The sequence below is a fragment of the Mauremys reevesii genome, linkage group 7 (genome assembly GCF_016161935.1).
Source record: "Mauremys reevesii isolate NIE-2019 linkage group 7, ASM1616193v1, whole genome shotgun sequence".
NCBI lineage: Eukaryota > Metazoa > Chordata > Testudines > Geoemydidae > Mauremys > Mauremys reevesii.
This window is the reverse complement of record NC_052629.1, coordinates 29,822,905-29,841,182: the sequence shown is the minus strand read 5'-3', so window position 1 is coordinate 29,841,182 and position 18,278 is coordinate 29,822,905. Positions and strand designations below refer to the sequence as shown.

The window sequence follows — 18,278 nt, the reverse complement described above, 5'->3', positions numbered from 1 at the left end:
AGGCATGGAGCCCCTCAGCTCCCGCCACTTCCCGCAGCTCCCATTGGCTGGGAACGGCAAACTGCAGCCATAGGGAGCTGAGGGGCTCCAGGCCTGAAGACGCTCCAAGTAAACAAAATGTCCTGACCCGCCAGTGGCTTACCCTGATGGCCGGGAGCCAAAGTTTGCCAACCCCTGAAATATAGGGTTGGCTTATGAAAGGGTCATACAGTTTTTGCTATTTTTACCTAACCATCTTGGGAGGTTGGCTTATAAACGAAAGGGCTAATGAACGAGTATATACGGTAAATACTACCCCTAAAAGTAAAGCCCTAGTCTTTCACAAATGGCAAATAGCAAACATAGATCTTCCAACATAAAATGAAAGAAAATCTCCATTTTTGGATTCTAATCGATTGTGTATTTTGATGCATATTTTTGTGGAAATTCATGGTTGTAACATTTTAACAGCATAATGCTTATTTGAAGTTCCACATTTAGCGGAGGCGGAAAAACACATAAAAGTGAATAAGAACATGATGGCAGCAAAATATTCCAGAGATAAATGGACCTGCTTTTGGCATTACAGAACTATAGTTAATATAGCATATATGAAAGATTTTTCATCTGAGGGTTTGTAGGAATATGCATCTTTTGACGTGTTAAATTGGCACACCACAAACTTGACATGGCTTCCTCTCATTCTCATTTTAAAATCAGAAATGGAGGGGCAATATCTCAAGCTGTGATGACAATCTGAATGAGGGAAATATAAAAGAATTATGGAAATTTGTTATGGCTCCTTTTAACACATGAACCACACACAAAATAATCCTTCATCTCCGAAGGGAGAAACTTTAAACATTGACTTAAATTCAATCCTCAGAGGAAGTCTTCCTCCTTTCAATTAGTGAGACTTAATAACAGGTATGGAGAACTTAGGCCTGGTCTACACTTAAAAATTAGATTGACCTAGCTACATCGCTCAGGGCTGTGAAAAATTTTGCTTTCTCAGAAGGGTGGATTACCTACATCAGATGTTCTCAAACTGTGGTCCGTGGACCACCAGTGGTCCGTGAGCTCCATTCAGGTGGTCCGCAGATACTTCCCTCTAAGGTGCATGCCTGGGCAGTCGCACATGAGAGAACAAAGGGCCATCCACCTAATTAATGAAGCTGTGCAGGAGAAGATGCACATGTAAGTGAGGTATCAGAGGGGTAGCCGTGTTAGTATGGATCTGTAAAAGCAGCAAAGAGTCTTGTGGCACCTTATAGACTGACAGATGTTTTGGAGCATGAGCTTTCGTGGGTGAATACCCACTTCGTCGGATGAAGTGACATGTGACATGACATGCATCCGACGAAGTGGGTATTCACCCACGAAAGCTCATGCTCCAAAACGTCTGTTAGTCTATAAGGTGCCGCAAGACTCTGTGCTCCATGTAAGTGAGGTGGTGGCCTTGGGGGGAATAGGAGATAGGTGGGAGGGGGGAGTGAGGTCAGAAGATGGGGTGGGTGGAATTTAAGATGTGCAGGGCTGTGGTGGCTAGAGAAAGAGGCAACTTTCCCCAGCTCCAGGGCTGTGGCTGCCGGGGATAGACGGCCCTCCTTCCCAGCTCTAGCTCAGGGGCTGCCACAGCAGAGGAGAGAGGGCACATCCATTGCATTAGAAAGGTAAGACTACTGATATTAAAATATGAGTTGTATGCTTTTATTTGTAGAACAAAAAAAGTTAATTATTATTAAGTTTTTTTTATATAGTGCTTTTATCCAAAGCGCTTTACAATAATTAGCTAACGATACAAATAACATTTGGAAAGATCATTAGCAATTTTCAAGTAGTCTACGAAAAAAAGTTTGAGAACCACTGACCTACATAGATGGAAATACACCTTCCATCAATGTAGAAAGCGTCTACACTACAAAAGCTGTGCCACTGTACCGATTCTAGTGTAGTCATATTTTTAATTGAATTGCTCCCTTTGGGTCCAATTCTGTTCTCACCGAAGGCAACTGGAAACACCATCAGTCCTTTTCACTCCTTCCTCTTGCCTTTGCACCCTCTTTCGTGGCCTCCTCTGTTTGGAACAGCATCCCTTTTCCCATGCCCTTTCTTCCTTCAAATTTCACTTCTTCCGCTAATCTTTCCTATATTGATCTTGCCATTGATCACACCTCTTCACCTTCTTGCATTTGAATTTATTGTATTGCATGTGTCTGAGATTGCAAATTCTTCAGACAGGGATCTTGCCTTTTTATATGTCTTGTAAAGCACCACAAACACAAAAGTCTACTAACAATAATTGTTATGAAAATGGCAACTGTAGTTTAACCCTTATACATGGAACAGTCTCCCTTTTCTAGTGAAGTAAACAACTTCTCTCTGAAGAAACATTTCTTCCACAGAACTTTTCAGCTTTGGTTGCTACATTACCTTGAGTGTGTAAAAATATCTTATCTATGCCAGGTATTTCTAATATGCTAATGCGTGTGAGCTGCATAGTCTGTATCTGCACTGGACTCCTTGAAGCAGAAACCATATCTTCATCTATGTCTGCATGATGATGAGTACCCTGTCATTGTTCAATGAATCTGAATGAAATGGGGTGCATGTGTGTTTCTGTGAAGGTATTATAAACTTGCTAAATAACTAGCAATATTTGGTGAGAAAAATAGAGATACAACTTTTTACTCCACTGAAGTACACTGGCCACAGAAAAGGTTCATTTTGGTGAATGGCAAACTGTTGCTAAAAACAGAATTGGTTGGTGTGTATTGTGGGGAGGGGAGGGAAGGTGACCTTAGTTTGGATAAGAGCGGTGGGTAGGTGAGGGGTTAGTGCGCATATAATCCATCAGGGTTAGGGCCCCATTTCAAAAGGTTGAGGTCTGAGGCTCTGAAGGGGTTGTGTGTGTCTGTGTGTAGAGTGAGGGGTATGTACTTGGCTGGCAGAGGAGGATGTGTGGGAGGTTGGTGCCCTGCAACTGGGGGTCATGTATTATGTTCCTGTGCCATAACCCCCCACCATCTCAGCCAATCCAGTAATAGACAAGGATAATAGGGTGACCAGACATCCCAATATTAGGTGCTTTGTCTTATATATGCAACTATACCCCACTCCAAAAAGTGCCTTGATTTTTCACACTGGCTATCTGTCACCCTAAGAGGAGGAGGGAGAGTGTATGGGGCTGTCAATGCTGCTGCCTCATATATAGAAGGATCTCAGCCTTGCAGCAGCTGCAGTCAACACAGAGCTGCCAGCACAGGGGCACGGGGGACATCCAGGGGCCTGCCACTCCCCCCAACTGGGGGCCTGGAGGGTCATCAGAACGCACTCCCCTCCTTGGGCCTCCTCGGCCTCCGTCCGTCTGTCCCAGGTGAAGCGCGTATCCCTCCGCCGCCACCCCCACCCCCCATTGCTGGGCTGGGCTCAGCTCGGCAGCCCACAGTCCCCGGATGGAAACTGTTATGGCCGCCAATTGTGGCTCGGAGGGCTATGGAGACGGGCAAGGTAAGTGGGCGCAGGGCACGGTCCCCAGCGGGCGGACGGGCCCTCGTGCGGCCCCCAGGGAGGGGGCTGCGGCCCCGTGCATGGGAGGGGGCTGCGGCAAGCAGGGGGCGACTCCCTGGCGGGGCAGGAAGCCGCCCTGCTGTAGGGCTGAGCCATCAAATAGTTCCGTGCGCGTCCCGCCATGAAAGTTTGTGGGGTGGCCCCAGGCTCCGGGTGGGGGGCGGGAGGCGAGGCGGGAGCAAGAGGGAAGGCGGCTGAGCCCCCTTCCGCGGGCACTAAGTGTCTCCCTTGGCCGCATGGCAGGGTCCCATGGTCTGTGCCCGTGTATCCTGCCGCCTGGCTGAGGGGCCAGTAGAGTCCCCGCCTGGCAACTCTGCCATCTCCGTGGGCAGCAGCAGCAGCAGTTCAGCGTCCCCGGGATCCCCCCGCTCCCTGGGGGCCCGAAGCGGGGCAGCCAGGTGTGGGGGGCTGCCCAGCACTGCCTAGCCCAATGGGGATCAGGCTGGGGAGAGGTGACTGGCTGCGGGGGGAGACCACTCACTGCCCGTTCGGTGCCCTGTGTCTCACCAGAGCCTGGGTTGCCTGAAAAGCTTGAGTAAGTCTACAAGGAGGGATTCTCGTCTCAGTGCCTCAGAAAAGGGGGTCCCCCACCCAGCTCCACTTTTGCTTAGAGTGTCTTGTTGTAATGCCTGGTATTAGTTTAAAATGTACCACTTCAGAAGTGTTCATAAAGGTAGCTAAACACACCTCTTTACACCTTAGGGTTTGTATTTCAGCCCTGTTTGTCTACCATAGATGTGTATGCACTCACACACATTACATTTTTTCCCCTGAGAGCTTATACCCTAGACTAGAAAACTGTTCACAATGGTTTTATGTCTTACCGTGAGTAGAGTAGTCAGCTGGTAGCCTTTAGAAAGAGCTACTTAATTGTGGTGCTTAGAGTGTCTAAAATGTATACACTGTGCTGTGCTAATAATATATTTAATGAAGCTTTTTATAGACTGTTAGAAATGTAGCTCAAGAAAGTAATTGTAGGTATATTTATGATGATTGCATAGCACTGTATTTCTAACATAAGATGCTTTTATAAACAATAAACCTTTCTCAGTTAATGTCCATTGTTAAAATAAGAATACTTGTGTTTAAAAATAAGAATACTTGATTATCATCAGATTAAACTGGGTCATTTCTTCTTTGTAGTCAATGGCTTGCTTTTGTTTTCACCTACATCTTGTTTTAACAACATATTGGCAAACTGGAAGTTCTTCAAAACAAGATTGGGGCCTAGAAAAATCTAGAAACTGCTTACTTATCTGAGTAAAGTTAAGCATATGCATAATGTTTTCAAGATTGAATCCTTACTCATGATATCAAATATAAGAAATGTAAATCCAGTTTTATTTTCAAATGGTGGTGGGTAGACTAGTTCCCTTTCCTTTCATGTCCCCCCTTTTCTTTTTAAAAAGCATTTTTTCAAAATCCTCTGTAAATAGTTGTATGGCTTCGCCAAAGTTAAACTTTATGGTGTTGTTGGTGCAGATTCAGAAATCAATGGACTGAGCCCTGGTCTACACTACAAACTTACGTTGGTGTAATAGCGCAGTTATACTGACTGAACTCCTGATGTAGCGAGCACTATGTTGATGGGAGGTCGTCTTCCTTCTTGGGAAGGTGGAAGCTCTCCTGTTGGCCTAGGTAGCATCTTCACAAAGTGCTGCAGCTGCATCGTTGTAAATGTATACAAGCCCTGTGGTGCCAAGTAGTGTTCTTTCTATTGTTTGTTGACAACTACCATGTCTGGCTACTTGGTTACCAAAGTTATAGGCACCTTAGAAGTACCCAAGAAATCGATGGCAAACAAAAAACAAAAATGTACTCTCCCAACTATGTTAATTCCACTCATAGATTTATAGGTCATATCACAAATTACTCCATTCTTCTTGACAGAACCATATTTGTCATATAAGAGTTTGTCCCATCCTTCATTTGGCTAAAAACACACAAAATGTCAGATTGTGAAGAATTTATGCTTGTTTTTGAAATTCTTATATTTACAGCTTTTTAAATCTCTATCCTTTTATTTCCAGATCCTTCTCTTAAGTATTTCTCCTGACTGTGGCCTTTTCTGATCGTTGTATTTTTATGCCTTTCATTCTTGTGGAAGAAAAATGTTGAAAAGGCAAATGAAGAATTGAAATCTAATCTTTCCCTACTGAGTAAGTTCAATGTATGGCTAGCTAAAAGACAAAAATTTCACTGGGCTTCTATTTTGTAAGTTTACTAGTTAAGAATTGTGTTTGTTGTGTGGGGAGCTACACTTAGAAAAAATTTCCTATGATACAGTGAGGCAGTTTTATATTAGCCTATGAATGTTAAACTAATTAACCACACAAGTTACAAGTTAAGTAGAATTTAACTTGGCTGGATATATCTGGCAAACACTTTGCCAAGAGCATCTGTGTTTTATCCAGATAATGAAAGGTTGCCCAACTCAGGACCACACTGGTGCCATAATAGGAACCTGAAGTTCACCTTTGCATAAAATACAGCAGACTGCCTTCATTTTTAATGCAAAATGCAGTCTGTAGTTATTACTGGTCTCAGTGTTCAGTATAATGCTCCATCATCTGAGCAGCTGGCTACTAGCATCAGGATGGAGCATGGCATGCTGGGACATATAATTTGAATGGGTTGCATCTTGTCTATTAATAATATCCAGCTACAGTGAAGAATTCTGAGCCATACTTTGTCACCCATGCTTTATTTGGGAGCTAGATTATTTTCTCTACTTTATATAGCAGTACATCAGTGGATCTTAGTGTTGACAAGAGGAAACATTAGTATATTTTTATTTCAGTGACAATGAAGTGTGCCTCTGTGATGGCACAAAATAGAGTAATATCAGATGGACTAATCTCACACTTGTGAGTATAAACAGGAAATGTACAGTAGCTTATCTAAAAATAAAATTCCTCTTTTCTGTATGCCAGGTCATTGGTCTTCGTTACCAAAGACTTCTAAGTGTGTGTGTTGGGTATTTTTATTGGTTTTAAGAACACCAAATGTGTAATTTAAAGTTCTGTGATTCACTTAACTGAGGAACACTGTTAGTTGAATTTTAATTGTCTAAAATATTGCTATTACTATACTATAATAATAACATATAATATATTACTATTGAAAAGATGTATAAAATACTGGAAAATGTTTTGCTCTTTATTATTTGGAAGACTTGTTTAGGAATCCTAATAATATTTTTTAAAGGTGTGCAATAAAGAATATGCGTGTAAATGTTTTTTTTGCCTTTCTTGCTCCTCTGATGTGTAAATAGAGCCTTGGAATTTTTTTCAGCTTCTATCTTGCTGCTTGATTTTAATGTGTTTAATATTGGGTCTTCTCTTGCTAGAGGACTATGATAAAATATTTGGAGAACCTCAGTTGCGCTGTTGTCAGAGCTTGTTACCTATGCTATAGCTTTTGCATACCCCTAACCAAGAGGGGATGAAAAAACTCATTCTTACAGTTTGATGTTAACCAATAAAATGATCTATGATTCAGTATCCTCATCACCTTGTGTAGATATGCATGTGTGTGTGGAGGCTGCTGCTCATGTTACAGTATCTTGTGATTCTACTACTCAAGCAACATCTCCAAAAATTTTGCTAAAGCACTCCAGAAAAGAGGGATGTGAAGATATCATTTTTTCTAACGTTTAAAAAAAAAAAAAAAAAAACCCAAACCCTAAGCAGGAAAGAGAATTTTATAGATTTTGAAGAAGCAGGGAAGGGCAACCCCCATTTTTGTTTTGTTTTGCAGTTTACCTTTAAGGAGTGAAAATGATTTTCTGTGACAGTCTATTGGACCTGATACTATGTTGCCATGTGGGAACCTTGTTTCCAAACATGGACTTGAGCTTCCAGACCTTATGCCAGTGAAGCCTCTTGTGCTGCTTTGTATTGATACAGATTTTTTGTCCACATCATTTGTAAAGTAAAACTTAAATCTGGCTATTCCCCAAGATTAGATGATACTGGTTTCTGTTACACAACGTTTAGCTACTAGTATGAGTAGTGAAAACTTAGCAAAAATAGGGGCATTTTCATATTTTAATGAAGTCAAATTTCAGTGCATACTTTAGGAATTCATTCATAATACAGTAGATGCCATTTCATGACCCATGTCATAGTAAAGTTAATTATTTTTATATGGATTGAATCCAAGGTTTATCTGTTCCTGAGTAAATAATAAAATCTGACTTAATAAAAAAGTTCTGATGCTTACACAATATGAACATATATTGAAGACTTCTGTTTACAAAAAGCTATGTTGTGAGGAAAACAAAAAACATAAAGGTGTAGCTATGAACTGTTAAAGTGTATTTTTCTCTTTTGTCAATAGGTATAGCACATACAATTTAAAAAATATTTTTATATATTTTTTTAAAATATAATGCCCAAATGATCCAAAAAAGTTTCATAAAAATAAAGTTAATGTAATTGTTGGAGGGAGACATTTTGGTTTTTTTGGATTGGTGCTGTTTCTCCTGGGTGCCACATTAATACAAATATATAAAAGTAATAAACAGTTAAAAATATATTTAAAATGCTGGCTCATAAACTATACTTTTAATAATTTCGTAAGGAGTATGTTACAATTGAATCAGCTTTTAAAAAGTAGCATTCACTGTGCTATTTTTAATTTCAGGGAAGTTAAAATGGAGAAAGTCCTGGAACTCTGAAGATATTTCTGCATAATAGGCTTGTCTGCTGCAAAAATTACAAAAACTCACAAGATCTCCCTAAAACAAAATAAAGAATATTTTTAAAACCATGCCATCTGAAAAGGAACAAACTTTTTGTGATAAAAAGCCAACCACTTTATTACAAGATAATGCTGCAAAGAAACTTTGTGTTTGTATTCCAGATAATGCTGTGGAAAAAGCATTTGTGAATGATACTAGAAGTGTAATGCCTCCACCACTGATTTTAGATGTCAGTCTTTCTTATGGACTGAAAAATGTGAAAATTGATTTGCCCAAAGTGAACATTCCAAATGAAGTGGTATTGAAAAATGAAGTTGATAGATTCAGAAAATTATTTCAATGTAAACAGCAAACTGCAAGAAAATCTTTAAGTCATGAGAAAGTAAATGGAAGTCATCTAAATTGTTCAGAGAGCTACAATTTGCAAAGTAAACCAGAAGTGCAGTTTGAAGAAGAGAGTTTGAAAACTTCAGCAAAGATACTGAATTTCACCTGTACAAAATGTAGAGACAAAATTAGATATAGCCCAAATGATCTACAGAAACACTTTCAACTGTTACACTATGGAGAGTTGCCTTCATATCCTTGTGAAATGTGCAATTTTTCAGCCAATGACTTCCAGTTGTTTAAACAACATCGCCGCATCCATCGCAGCACTTTAGTAAAATGTGAGATTTGTAATGATGAGCATATATATACCCTGTTGGACTTGACAAAACACTTCACATCAAAGCATTGTATAAATGGTCATTTTCAATGTGAAAAGTGTGGGTTTTCTACCCGAGATGTGGGCACATTTGTTCAGCACATTCATAGACATAACGAAATACAGTATAAATGTGGTAAATGCCATCATGTCAGCTTCACAAAAGGGGAGTTTCAGGAGCATCTTCTTGTTCACACTGGTGCATTTCCTTTCAGTTGTCAGTATTGCAACTATAGTGCACCACGGAAGGACTACCTTTTAAAGCATGTAATAGCTTTGCATAGAGATCACTTATATGCAAAAGATAAACTGGAGAAGGATAAATGTGAAAAAAGAATAGTAAAGACTCCAGCAGGGCTCAAGCTTATTTTGAGAAGGTACAAAACAGGAGCATCGAGGAAAGCACTTTGGAGACGGAAAAGAATTAACAATGGAAATGACAAAACTGAAGAGCAAAATGCACAAGTGCTTAGGAATTTGAATAAAATTCAACCCAAATCTGAAGAGCTAAACCAGTCTGTAAAGGAGCTGCATATGAATGAAGAAAAAGATCAAATTATACATAATGAAAAGCATAATCTCCAAGGTGGAACAGTGTTGCCTACTACCATGCAATACAATAAAGCAGAAGATGGGTCAAGTTTTGGTTTGGGATTATTGAAAAATGCTGTTCATGGACCTACAGTTCTGATGGTGAAAAATAATAAAATATCTGTTCCGGCAAACTACAGTGCTAAATTTATGGGATTTAAGATGGTGGATGGAAAACAGCATATTGTAATAAAATTGTTGCCTACAAATAAACAGAATGTGTATTTATCGGGACAAAAATCTGATGGTGTTAAAGATGCCTCAGCTGATTCTTTGCTACAAACTGCTGATACTTTTGGCTTATCTTCCAGTGCTACATCACATGTAACTAATCAGCAAACTCTGAAGAATAATTCTCTTCACTCATTAACCTCCACTCCATTTTCATTTTCTACTCCTTGTTCAGGAAAAGCAAAAGCAGAAAAACAAAATAATGCTTTATCACATGGTAAGACTATTTCTCAGACTGTAGAATCTCCCACTGTAGTTATAGGAAAGAATGCAACTCATTTGCCGATGAAGCCTGGATCAACTGCACCTCCATATGACTTGGTGACAAAGGTTGGAACTAGGGGTAATGTTCTCTCATGGGAAAGTTGTATTGCTCACAGTCGTCCTCAGGTATTATCTCCCACCGTTACAAATACACTTCATTATGACCCCATGAAAATGCCCTTCCCTACTGAATTTAAAATACAAAATGGTGGAGTGAGCAATAACGGTGGACCTAATCATCTCTACTATCCTTCAGTTGATTCATCTAGCCAGGGACTACTGCCTTTTCATAATTACTCTAAAATAGACTCTTCAGATAATCCATGTAGCATTTGGATGCCAACAGATGACAAACCTAAAGACTTTATGTCCAGCAAAATGTTTCTTCTTCAAAACAGCTTGAGAAGTGACTCTACAGCCTCATTTTCACAGTCAGTGAGAGGTTTAAATCCTGAAAAATGTGTATCATCCCAGTTAAATATTAATTCAGCTTATGGACATGTAAACACTAAGAATAATTCTGTCTCTTCAAGAAACCAATCAAAATGTGTTATTGACAGACAGTGTTTTATGGAAAAATGGCATGGTGGTAGCAAACAGTATTTGGACACTAATATAAACCAAGTGTTTGAAAATGTAGCTGAGAAATCTAAAGCAGAAAATATTTCAGATTGTGCTAATTCATCCCTTATGCCTAAAATCACATCAGTTTTCTCATTACATAGTAAACAGGCATCCAATTATTTGTCACCTGAAGTAAACCAATTACTTCAAGATGTGCTAAAAGTAAAATCAACTACTCAGCAAGAATCTCACAATAAGTTAAATACATGCGTAAAACTTCATTGTGATCAGTCATTTTCATGTCGTCAGACAGACAGTAAAACTTTTACACACTTAAAAGACTCCACTGCATGTGGTTTAGCCAGTCCTTCTAATGTAGGTGTTCATATGTCTAAGAGAGAGTTGAACATGAAATGTAGCACAATAAATGAAGGTATATGTTTTGGGAAAGAAAGACAGGCACCAATGACATCACTTGATGCAGAAGAAATGGATAAGTTATCTAGAACTGCGGGTGTTGGTACATTGCTTAAAACTCATACAGATGCAATCATAACACAGCAGTTGGTAAAAGATAAGATGCGATCTACAACCCAGAATCCTAGCGGCTTCTCACCAGTTCTTCCAGAACAGAAGAAAACACTTTTAGTTCAGACACCTCCACCAGGGTTTCTTGTACCTTTGCATCTTGCTAACCAACCAAGCTTACAAGTTGTTTCAGGAAAACCTCTCCCATCAGCAAGTTCATCAGAGGTTCATTTGACTAAAAGCATACCTGCATCCTTCCTTTTAAATAAAAGACCTGGAATGATATTGACATTTAGTAGTGGGACACTTGGCACAGTTGCAAATGTCACTGGTGATAGCTCTCAGATTTTAGGGAGAGTTGCATCTAAAGAGTATGGTAAAATAACAGTACCAACTTCAAAGACCGAGTTGAAAAATGACAGTGTTAAAAGTGTAAATAATTCCTCTGGTGTTAGCACTGTGTCTGATGGGGCAGTCAGTGATTTGTCAAATAGTGTGCCATTCAAAGCGCCTCTTGTAATTACAAATTCAGTTGATTCTTCTGTGAAAGGAATTTCTTCTGAAAAAATGTTACCAGAACATCATGGCACTGTGTTTGGTTCCTTGGAGTCAGTAAAACAACAGGAGATTCCACAGAAGCAGCCTGTTTATGCGCTTTTGCCTGATGGACGACAGGCAGTTTTTCTGAAATGTATGACACCAAACAAGCCTGTGGTACAGAAACATAATGTTCAAGAAAATGCTTATAATCAAAGTTGTCAACCAAAGAAAACTGGAGCCATGCAACAAAAGCTTTTGCTGAAAATTAAGACCTCTACTTCTGATGCAACTACTGATCTAAAACAATCAGTTAGCAACTCAGTGCCCTCATTACAATTGGATAAAATGCAGTCCTTTAAAAGTCCTGCAATAGGGCAGAAACAGACTATTCTTACTTCTAGTGATGCCTTATTCTTACCAGGTAGATTGATGCCAGCAAATCCCTCTTTGGCAAGCTCTAATTGTGTACTTCCTGTAGAACCTATATGTTCCACCAAGCCTACAGGGGCATGGTCACAAAAGTGTTCAATTAATTCTACACAAGCAGTAATTGCTAACAAAGGGAATAGTTATGGTAGCCAAAGGTCCACGTGGAACACCAGAAACAAACTTTCAAAAGTCAAACCTTGCTTAAAACAAACTGGTCATAAAAGTTCTGAAGCTGTGGTTTCACAAAGAAACAAGAATTCCAAACGAAAAACTAAGGATGATTTCCAAGAACCCCCTAGAAAGAAAATAATGTTGCACAGGAAGTGCAAAGAAAAGAATCAGACTGAAGTTGTTAGCAAATCAAGTGGCCCTTACAGACCAAGGGCATCAAAGGAAACTGTGAGGACTTTGAAACTACTTCCTTTTAATTCTAAACAACTTGTAAAATGTCCTCGGAGAAATCAGCCAGTTGTAGTTCTGAACCATCCTGATGCAGATGTTCCAGAAGTTGTAAATGTAATGAAAACTATTACTAAATTTAAAGGACATGTTCTTAAGGTCTCATTGTCAAAAAGAACTATTGATGCTCTTCTGGAACCGGCATACTGCAATACTTTGGACATTGCTACTGAGGATCTCTCTCGAAGGAGGCACAGGATGATAAAACCTGTTAGTCCTGTAAAAGAAAGATTTGTGTTAAAATTAACACTGAAAAAGACAAGCAAAAACAATTATCAGATTGTGAAAACTACCTCTGATAATACCCTGAAAGCTAACTTTAGTTGCTGGTTTTGTGGTAGGGTATTTGACAATCAAGATAATTGGGTAGGGCATGGACAGAGACATTTGATGGAAGCTACCCGAGACTGGAATTCATTAGTATAATCTTGATTAGCGAAGAAAGCAAAAATAAATACCTTACAGTACTCGTTTTAAAAAGAACCAAGTTGAATTATGATACACAGGTTATTTAGGTATGGTATATAAATACAAAACAATTTTAAAATAATGCAAAATGATAGCATCAAATGTTGAGATACAACAAAGAACTTTGTGGGTTAGATGTTGTATAACTAATTGAAATTACAGTACCATAAAACTGCATATATTTTTCATTACTATCATGTCCTATATTTTTATTATTCTATAGAATGAGTTCCCAGGATTTTTGTTCTGTACATATTTAAAAACCTAAACATGTAAATATTTTTGTACTGCTCAGTTACTTGCTATAAATCTTGCACAGAATTTTTTTCCCTTTTCAGTTCTGTGCATGCACTACTAAAACTGATTTAAAGGTTTTTCAACTACACACAGCTATTACCCATGGTTTTTTTTGTTGTTTTCAATTTGAATTGTTTTTGATTTTGCTTTTTCAGGGATTGAACACTATTGTTAGCAAGTGCCTAAAAGATGTGAAACAGTTTACATTATGTCAACTGTATAACCATAGGTCCAAATAGGACCATTTCCCCAATAGTTTCATTTAAACAAAGCCATATGTGAATGCTTTAAGCTGTATTGCTATGCACATGACACTTGTACTATTTCTGTGCAGTTTGTCTACTTTCTTAGTGAAGTATTTTTCATATAAATTAATAAAACATGTTACAATTGTGGCTAATACATTGAGCCTGAGAATGGAATCAGTTGGAAAGATACAGTATATATTCATAATGTATATGGTGTTTAAGAATGGTGAACATTCCTAATCTGTATTGATTCTCATCAATATTAAATTTGCTATAACTGTGTTTACAGAATGATTGTGAGAGTTTATAGAAATGTATGTTTTCTAGCCCCAGTATGTACTACCCCCATCACAAATCCCAGGTAAATGGCAGCATGTAGTTGCACTGTCCTAGGACCAGAAATTGGATTATACTTTGTTCCAGGGAAAACAATCAGTTCCTATAGCTAGTGCAGATTGCTCTCCCTTTCTGCTTCCTCAACTGCACTGTCTGGTATTTGGGGAGGCCTAAACTTTGCCCACTCCCCACCCATCTGTACGGGGAGTAACAGCCTTGCAGAGGCTGCTCTACCTCCTGTTGCCGCTGGTAAATAGGAGTGGCTCATGCAAGGGAATAAAAGAGTTTATGCTCCCTTACTTTCCTATGTGGACACACAGCCAGGATCACAATCTGACCCACAGAGATTCCTACATTTAGGGCTGTATCCTGCAGTCCTTAGGGAGTCACTGGGAGTCTTGCATAAGGACTGCAGGATTGTACTCTAAATATCTGACTCACTTTTGAAATGTTGCTGGAAATCTTAAATGGATGAAATTCAGCTCTGTGCTCTCAGCAAAGGTTCTGCACATTTAAAACATTGTGAGGTCTTAAATTGAACATAGGTTCTCTGGGCTGGTTCTCTGTAGAAGGGTAAATGTCACTCTGACATGAATATGGAGCCTGATCCCGTGTCCAGTGAACATAGTGGTAAACCTCTCAGTGATGCCAATGGGAACAAAATTAGACTAATGATTAAACTTCTATTTCATAAGGTGTAATAAGTGTTAGTATGTTTTCTGTTTTAAAATGTCTCAAATTGTTTTAATGTTTAAATAGGGATTGGTACTTTATATCAGGAAAAGTATGTGCTTTCAACATTTAAACACTTAGAAATTTCCTCTTAAACTCTCCCTGCAAAAAAGTTTATCATCGACAGATTGTTGGATGCAAATAGTTTTATAACTGTCTTAACTTATATTTTCTTTGGCCAAGATTTTTCAAAAATGGGTGCCTAAAGTTAAGCTCCAAACTTATATTTAGGTCCCAAAATAAACATCCCTTTTTGTTTGTTTTTGTTTTTCCTCCAAAAAGTGCTGAGCACACAGTGGCTCCTAGTGACTGCTAAAACTTTTGTTCATTGTGACTTTTTGGCTTGTTTGTTTTGGTGTACAGTGCAGGTGTTTTTTGTGCATGAATAATGCTGACACCTAAATTGATGGGGGAGAGTGGAAGTATGAAAAAATGCGTTGGTATGTGTTTTGAAGGAGCTTAAGAGTGTGTGTTGCTTTGCTATGTAGAAGCAAAGCAGCAGTCTTTACTGGAAATGAAAATAAGCAATTTGGTGATAGAAAACTGTAATTAATGACTTGCGTCATTCATGAGGTGTTTTTACTTTAGCTCTGTAATAAATGGGTATATAAGTGGATTTAGATTGAAACATGTATATTTGCATTCACATATGGAGCAGCATTTCAGATCAAATATTTCATTAAGTGTGAAATATTTTCCTTTCATGATTAAATTTAAGCCTCATAATGAATTTGTCACACAATTTGTTAATTTTGCAAAGCTTTTAATATAGTGGGGAGAAAATAAATGTTCTGAGGCTCTTGCCTGGCATTTTAACACTAATTTATGAAGAATCTACTACTTGGGCTACTTCTGTGTGGCTTGTGCTGCAGTGCAGCTAAGTGAGAGCATACATGGTAATGGCGATTTTAGCCCCCTGCTGCAGCAAAGCAACTCTTAAGCAGACTGAGTGGGTATATGGATCTTTGTTGTAAATCTAAAATTCTGTTGCTTTTGAAATTCATTCCTGTAATATTGACATTAAATTTTGATCCTTTATAAAACTCAGTATGATTTATCAATTTTATATCTCTAACTACTAATTGAGCCAGTTACAAAAGACTCTTGAGGATTTAATTGTACCTTGACACATTCTGCTGCACCATCCAGAATTATATGGATGCAGTGATTGACTGTTGTAATATGGTATCACTCCAAATTTTTTGGGGAACTATATTTATACACACACATTGTCTGTATATATTTTTCATAAGTATTGTGTGGCTGATAGTCTGGAAAATATCAGCTTCTTCAGAGTTAAAGCATTCAGTGTGCATCTTTGTGTTACAGATGAAGGATCCTGTTAAGAGGTACATAAAGTGCATTTGTAAATATCTTTCTGAAAACCTACTGGCAAGGGTTGCAGCCACACAGTTACCAAATTTCATTGATTTTAAAAAAAAATGGTTCATGTGGAAACACTTTTTAGAATTGGTTATTGCTAACATCAAAGTAAAGATCATATAAATAGACCACACACCAGAATCTTTTTATTAACAAAAAAGCTGCAGTTGGTAGTGCTGCCTGCTGTTGAGGTTGTCTGACATTTCCCATTATAAGACCTTGTCTTTAGTTGCTTATTATTTTGCCAAACTTTTAACTGTTTGGGTTGAAATTTTGCATGCTGGGTTTCTACTTTAGGCTGTTCTTGAAAGTTCCAGCAAAAATAGTTCAGCCACTTCCAAGAACAACATTTGGGGAAAATAGTTTAGTTGTGCTCTAGTGCCTTTATATGTGGGAGCAGGGATTTGAAATTTGGCAGAGGCATGGCACGATCTTTGTGTCAGATTTGTGCCTTTTTCTCTTCTTGTGAAAAACCACCAAATTTGGCCAAATTTTAAGCCTTTGAAAGATCTTTGTTCATTCACGTGGCATAAATACTTGAAGTTGAGCAACAAAATTGAGGATTTTGGTCTCCACTGAGTATGCTACAGCCTGGAGTGCAGGGACTGAGCAGGAATTTCCATGCAGGTTGCTGCGGTATTAGGCACAGGAACTGAGAGTTGGAAGATTCCACCCAGCCCAGTATCCTGTCTTCAGATAATGGCCGGTGCCAGATGCTTTAGAGGGAATGAACAGAAGAGCAGAATTTATCAAGTAATCCATCCCATTGTCCAGTCCTGGCATTTCTGCTGGTGCCTAGGGAGTGTGAAAGAGCAACAGCCTGATTTGATTGCAGTGGGGACAAGAACCAGGCTGACAGCAACTGTGGGAGTAGAATGGGACAAGGAGCATGGGAAGGGGAAATCGGCACAATGGAAAATGAGAACAAGTGGAGGAGGAAGACTGAGGTTGGATGAGAGGCCTGGAGTCTGGGACTGGCTGCACAAGGAAATGGGTGAGGATACTGGGACTGTGAGCTGTGTTGGAAGGAAAATTGGTACTTAGGGAGCATGTTGGAGAAGAATGGGACTAGGATGAGGAGGCTGGCTGGGGAGAGATGGGACTGAGACAGGAGCAGAAGGGATCGATGTATTTTTTTTTGGTGGAGGAAGGAACAGGGGCTGATTGGTCTCTGTCTACTAGAGCACACTTCCTTCCAGAACCTGGAATTGAATTCAAGATTTCAATCATTCCTCTGCTGCCAGCAAAAATCTGTGGAAACGCACCGGCAAAGTGTCTTCCCCTCTAGTGGCTGGTCCATATTGAGGATGACAACCTACTGCTGCTGTCAGTTAGTCTGTTAACTCAAAGGCAGAGTTCTGTGCTGTGGCTCCATATAGGTGCCAATATGATGCCATGATAGAATTCTTTTTTCCAATTTTTTCCAATTCTTAAAAACCTAGTTTTTTGTGTAATATCCTATGTTAAAAGAACATGAATAAAGTTGCAAAGTCAAGCACTTAAAAGTTGGGAAATGTCAGAAGTAAGGTTACCTGTGCAACCTTAATTTTAAGGTAAAAGGTAATAATTGGAGATATATCAATCTCCTAGAGCTGGAAGGGACCTTGAAAGGTCATTGAGTCCAGCCCCCTGCCTTCACCAGCAGGACCAATTTTTGCCCCAAATGGCCCCCTCAAGGATTGAACTCACAACCCTGGATTTAGCAGGCCAATGCTCAAACCATTGAGTTATCCCTTCCCCCTGATGCATGCATATGTATTATAAGTCTTTAATTACATGACCACATACTTTTTTTCCCCCACAGGACCCCCTTTTCATTCAGTGGGTTAGAGGTATGGTACTCTAGGGATAATCAGTGTTGCGTAGTAAAGGGGGCTGTTGTTTGTAGGACCTGTTTCATTTGTTGCAGCAGTTGGAAATTGTGTAGTGAGTGAGGTAGAAGATTGCAAGAAGAGAAAAGATGGTCTCATGGTTTAGACAGTTGAGTGCTGTCCTGGAGAACTGGATTCTATCCCTGCCTCTGTGATGCTGGGCAAGTCACTTAAACCAGAATTTCACAGGTGGTCACTAATTGTGTGTTCACTGTTTTCTGAGTGTCTGACTTGATAACCTGGAGTCTGAGTTACAGAAGTGCTGAGCACTTACAGTGGGAACTATAATCGGGGGAGCTGTGCTTTGAACATATGAAGTGCTATATAATAAAATTTTTTAAAAGTAAGGTCCTAGGAGTTGCACATTGGGCACCAAA

At 39.2% G+C, this 18,278-nt stretch overlaps 1 protein-coding gene across 3 annotated transcripts; it reads left to right on the top strand.

Annotated features, from left to right (window-relative positions):
• Positions 1-3,297: 3,297 nt before the first annotated feature.
• ZNF518A (zinc finger protein 518A) lies at positions 3,298-13,861 on the top strand. 3 transcript variants are annotated; one of them, XM_039482961.1, is made up of 3 exons: positions 3,298-3,489; positions 5,580-5,708; positions 8,197-13,861. In XM_039482961.1, exon 3 carries the CDS (start codon positions 8,322-8,324, stop codon positions 12,990-12,992), a length of 4,671 nt encoding a protein of 1,556 aa, XP_039338895.1. In that variant the 5' UTR covers positions 3,298-3,489; positions 5,580-5,708; positions 8,197-8,321; the 3' UTR covers positions 12,993-13,861. The 3 variants fall into 3 exon arrangements, with proteins under 3 accessions (XP_039338895.1, XP_039338897.1, XP_039338898.1); XM_039482963.1 differs by lacking the exon at positions 3,298-3,489 and adding an exon at positions 3,755-4,084; XM_039482964.1 differs by lacking the exon at positions 3,298-3,489 and adding an exon at positions 4,860-4,877.
• The last annotated feature ends 4,417 nt before the right edge of the window (positions 13,862-18,278 follow it).

Excerpts from the sequence above, each read along its gene's own strand:
- ZNF518A (XM_039482961.1), top strand. The coding sequence starts at position 8,322 with ATGCCATCTGAAAAGGAACAAACTTTTTGTGATAAAAAGCCAACCACT.